General features: G+C 37.8%; 1 protein-coding gene across 1 annotated transcript in view; it reads left to right on the top strand.

The window, feature by feature from the left end:
- The window catches only part of LOC108576714 (protein sickie), a 334,182-nt gene that overhangs the window by 64,460 nt on the left and 265,006 nt on the right, over window positions 1–4,716 (top strand). The window contains exon 4 of the mRNA XM_017939771.1: window positions 4,247–4,416. Coding sequence (XP_017795260.1) covers window positions 4,247–4,416 — 170 coding nt within the window. The remainder of the gene's footprint in view (window positions 1–4,246; window positions 4,417–4,716) is intronic.

A 4,716-nucleotide genomic window follows, 5' to 3' on the forward strand; every position in this document is an offset into this window, starting at 1 on the left:
AGAGTATCGAAAGAATCCGAGGCAAAAAGTGTGACGATCGATATCAAGAATAGGACAACCTGTTGGATGCACATTCAACCCTTTATTAGGAAACGCGATGTCTCCCTTAAGTCGGCGGTCCTCTTTTTCGCGGTCGGACGTACTCACGTAAGTGTACATGCCTGGCGAGGACGATCGGCGGGGTAGACAGAGGAATGCGTTAAAAAGCGCCACCGCCATTTACGGCTGTCATCTTGTGTGGATAATCTGTGACTGGTTCAAGGGAGTTTCAGTGTGTCCCGGCTGTATGCTCGCGAGCGATGCCTCGACAAAGGTCCGCGTACACGTCGACAAAAGCCCGCAACCTTTTATCGTGTCATGTGTAATTTTTAACCGAGATTTCATATCAAAGGCTCGTCGTTAATGGACTCTGATAAACGTTCGAGGAATGCGTGTTTCTTCACAACGTGCATCAACGGTACTGTTTCGAGCGACGAAGCTGATGTTTGATTTATTTTGTAGTCGGTGATTAATGAACAAACGTAAACTGACGAGCTTGAAACCTTGTCTAGGCAACCGGGTACCCATTTCCATATCTCCCTTTGACAGTTTTTTATGTTCTTGTGAAAGTATCGTAAAACTGCTTTTTCGACATTTTCACGTCGATGTGCATTTCGAAAATAACAGTTTGCGCAAAGAAATTTTAAGTATCGAAGCCTGAAACAACCGTGAACACTCTGGTTGCGCTCACAAGCTCTTTATGACCTTCTTTTCGTCGATGGAAATTTATTTTTCTGACGAAATGAAAGTACTGAAACTATTGATGTTTCTTTAGTTTTTAATCTTTTTGTACAAAAATTGCCAGAAAATACGCAAGCTAAGATATTTTGGTTTGGTTCATTCTACGTTTTGCATTTCTTTCCTTTTTTTTTTTTAGGGAGGCTGTTAGAGTATATAGCAGGGCTGGCCAAACTTTGTCATAGCAGGAACTTAATATCGTCCATCAAAAATCCTCGAGAGCAGCATCCTCTATAGGAGCAGTATTATACACGTTTATGTGTGTGTGTGTATGTATATCTTTTTGAGACAATAGTTTTATTATAAATTTATTAATTTTTTTTTTGTATAAATAAAATTACAACGGTGTCGCGTTGCTCGTGTGCATCGAGTCTAAATCGAACTTTATATTATATTATACGAAAGGTTTAACAGTAACAGTAAACTTTTATTTCCTAAGTTTTATCAGATAGGAGAATTTTATTTTTTAAGTAAGCGACATATATACGCGTTGTACGAGGAATCGCCTTATATGAAAACAGTAATCGCGATATTTTTGGCACGTTACATACAAAGGAATTATAACATGTCATAAAACATATGGGAGCCGCAATACGAGCCCCGAAGGGCCTCGTACAGCTCGCGAGCCGCAGTTTGGTCACCCCTGATATACACTATAATGTGATTCCATTAAATTGAACAATGTACCAAATTAATTGCAAAACACGAAAAAATTCCACTCAAAAGAGATTTAAAAGATTACGATAATAACCAGATATTTGAGCCTCCGCAAGAATTCTAGAGGAATTCGCTCAAAGGGTAATACAGGTATCTACAAATTTCGGAGCAGAAGTTACTAAAAACGATAAATCACCAAAATACAATGAATCTAAGGTAAAGGGAAGAAAACAAAACAAGGCACAGAAATTAACATATAAATTGTACAATAGATAGAAAGGAGCAACGAAGAATTCTCGATTCCGCCGAGGTAAAAAGCTGGCAACATGAAAAGCACTTAGAGGGGTGGCGGTAGGGTGTATCGTGTCTTGTCGATTACCCAGGGCAGGTTTTCTCTGTTTTCCTCGATTTCGTTTCTCTGTGCGACATCCACTGGCGCCCCATCGTACCCGCGTACAGCTAAAACGTACACACACACACAAACGATCTAGCCGCGTTACCTACGCGTGGGCACCCGGGCTATTGCTTGGTGAGTCATCTCTCTCTGTGCCGTGGCTCGTGTACCTCTCACCACCCCGTGTGCAGCATGTGCAGTATAGCACGGTTTGTTTTCTGGGTAAAAGCCGGAGCCGGCGTGGTTCTTAAGAACAATGGAAACAAAAGAGGTACGTCGGTACGCGTGCTAGCACAAGGTAGCCATGGTCACGGCGGTCACGTTTCGTAGAATGTTGTGTCGTGTATGTACACCGGCGGTTCTCTTGCGTCCTTTATGTACATCTACACCACGGTCCGTACTTTCCTCGCTCTATCCTCGAAACGATGTGGTACGTCGGTATATGTACTATTTTGTCATCTCGATACGTCCGCCGTAGTTGCCTGAATTTGTATACTTATCTTTATTTGAAAAACATTGCAAGAAGAACGTTTCTTCCCTCGCGTGTTTCACAGCTTTGAAGGAAATTGATGCTGAATGTTAACTTTTAAGGTTTAACGTGCGTTCGATAAATTTTGGATATGGAACACGTAAGAACACGAGTTTTGGGATTATATAATAATATGTTTCTAAGATTGACATAATTGATACAAAGATACATAATTGTTTCTATCGCGATGGTGTTCGCAATCTGCCAGAAAATGGCAAAATATCATGGACAATAATGGAAATTATTGATCTGTTTTCATTCTTTTCAAATAAAACTTCGATTGCGCCCAAAAGTCGGAAAGAATTCGTTTCTGCATCTAATATATATATATAGGGTGTCCTAATTCTTTTTTATCAAACTTTGTTAACATGTTTTATGGGTATAAATAAGAAGAAAATGTTGTACGAACATAGGTTCTTTGAAGCTTTGTTAAAAATTTATAACAAAAATATCGAATACGAAGAGAATGCGAACTTGCGGGTACTATGATGGAAGACAAGAGTAGCACTATATATGTAGTAGAAGTTACATTCAACACCTTCAATCACCTCGGATAATAAACACACCTCGCATGAACAGACTATAAGATATATCTCTGATCTACTCCTATTTTGTATCGTAATAACGGCACACCCGTTACTGTTCCCTTAGCATTTTGTATTTTTGCTATAATTTTTTTAACAAAGCTTTAAACGACCTATGTTCATATAACATTTTTTTCTCGCTTATACCGATGAAACATGATGGCAAAGTTTTATCGGAAAAAATTGGGACACCCGGTATATAGTATTAGGTACAACTTGATTATAAGCTTGTAACATTCATTTATAATGTGAATTCGATTGTTTGAAATGCTATGAAGCATTCATGGTGTGTAATTTAATTTTTGGAAGAGGAATTATCGATTACCAACAGTAGGTACGCTACGGTTAATTATTAAAGTCGTTCGTAAGATTTAGTATCTTGAGGGGAATAATAAACGAAAAGGGGTGACGCGATTATTAGCAGAAAATAACCATTAAGGCTGTAATAAACTGTGGAAACTTTAGATTAGAATATTGTAACGTTGGAAACTTTACGATTATTCGAATTAATACAAAATAAATATAATCGTTGTAATTTATATGTTATAATTTATACACTCATGTTAAAATTAAATGTAACGCAAATGTTACAGGTATAGGAAAAGAAAAAGTTAACTAACATTTAAAAATATTTCTTGTTTTTCTAACGGGTAATTTATTTTTCTTTTGATTAATTGATGAAAATAGATCATAATATTTATTGATGCTATTTATTGAAAATGCTTCGTTCTTTAATTATTTCAAACAATTAGATTATGTTAAATATTTGACGCAATATAAATTTTGTTTTTACTCTAGACTGGTGACTATTTCTTTCGTTTTCTTTTTTTTATTTTATCACTTTCACGACTGCAAAAAATAAAAGCATAAGTCATATAGAACGAGAAGTATAAAATTTCGAAACAGGTTAAGTGAATCAACGTGTTGCAATCTTGTCAAAATGTCACATAAGTTGTCGAAAATTTTGTTTGTCATAATCGTACATCCAATTACAAAGAGATTGTAGACCGTTAGTTCTAGAAGATATTTCATCATCAACGCAATCAAATTCTACATCGGTATCTTTCACCGCTATTGCCCGTCAAAAGTAACAGCAAGTAGATGAAATTGAAAGCGTGCGTTATACAACGCGCTTTTAACTTAAGCCAGCGGCTTGTTACGTACCAGTGTCCTCGGGAATCGGAGGAAAATGAAAAAAAAAAGGAAAAAAAAAAGATATTTTCGATCGATTCACATGGTACACACATTCAGCTAGTATACAGTTTATGGCGTAATCGATGACGAGCGTTTACGTGTGTTGCGCAGGTCGAGAACGTGAGCCTCTGCATCGGAGCCCTCCGAGCTCTCGGGGCCGACGTCGGTTCCGTGAATCCTGGCGAATTGGCAGCAGGATCAACACTCTGGCCAGTCCTCGCCCTTCTTTTCGCCCTCTCGCGATACAAACAGAGGGCTAAACAACTACAAGACATGCCTAGGTAAGTTTGAATGCAGTTTTCTTCGTACCGACAATCGGTAATGTAGAAATTTTGTAATCAATATCTACTATAGGTAAGTCCACAGAGCAGGTATACAAGTCGAGTATACAGGTATATAATCATAAACGAGGTACAGAATACGCCTATCTCCAAGTGACATGACTTTAGGACAGTTTCCTCGTTTATGAACGAACTTGGATTGTATTAACCTCGCTTAGCCTTTACTTTTTTACTCACTTTCCTACTCTTCTTTCGCGATCGTCTTTGACAAAACTGAAAGAAATTATCAGTAGGAAAGAT

Source organism: Habropoda laboriosa, unplaced genomic scaffold (assembly GCF_001263275.1).
Source record: "Habropoda laboriosa isolate 0110345459 unplaced genomic scaffold, ASM126327v1 scaffold423, whole genome shotgun sequence".
Lineage (NCBI taxonomy): Eukaryota > Metazoa > Arthropoda > Insecta > Hymenoptera > Apidae > Habropoda > Habropoda laboriosa.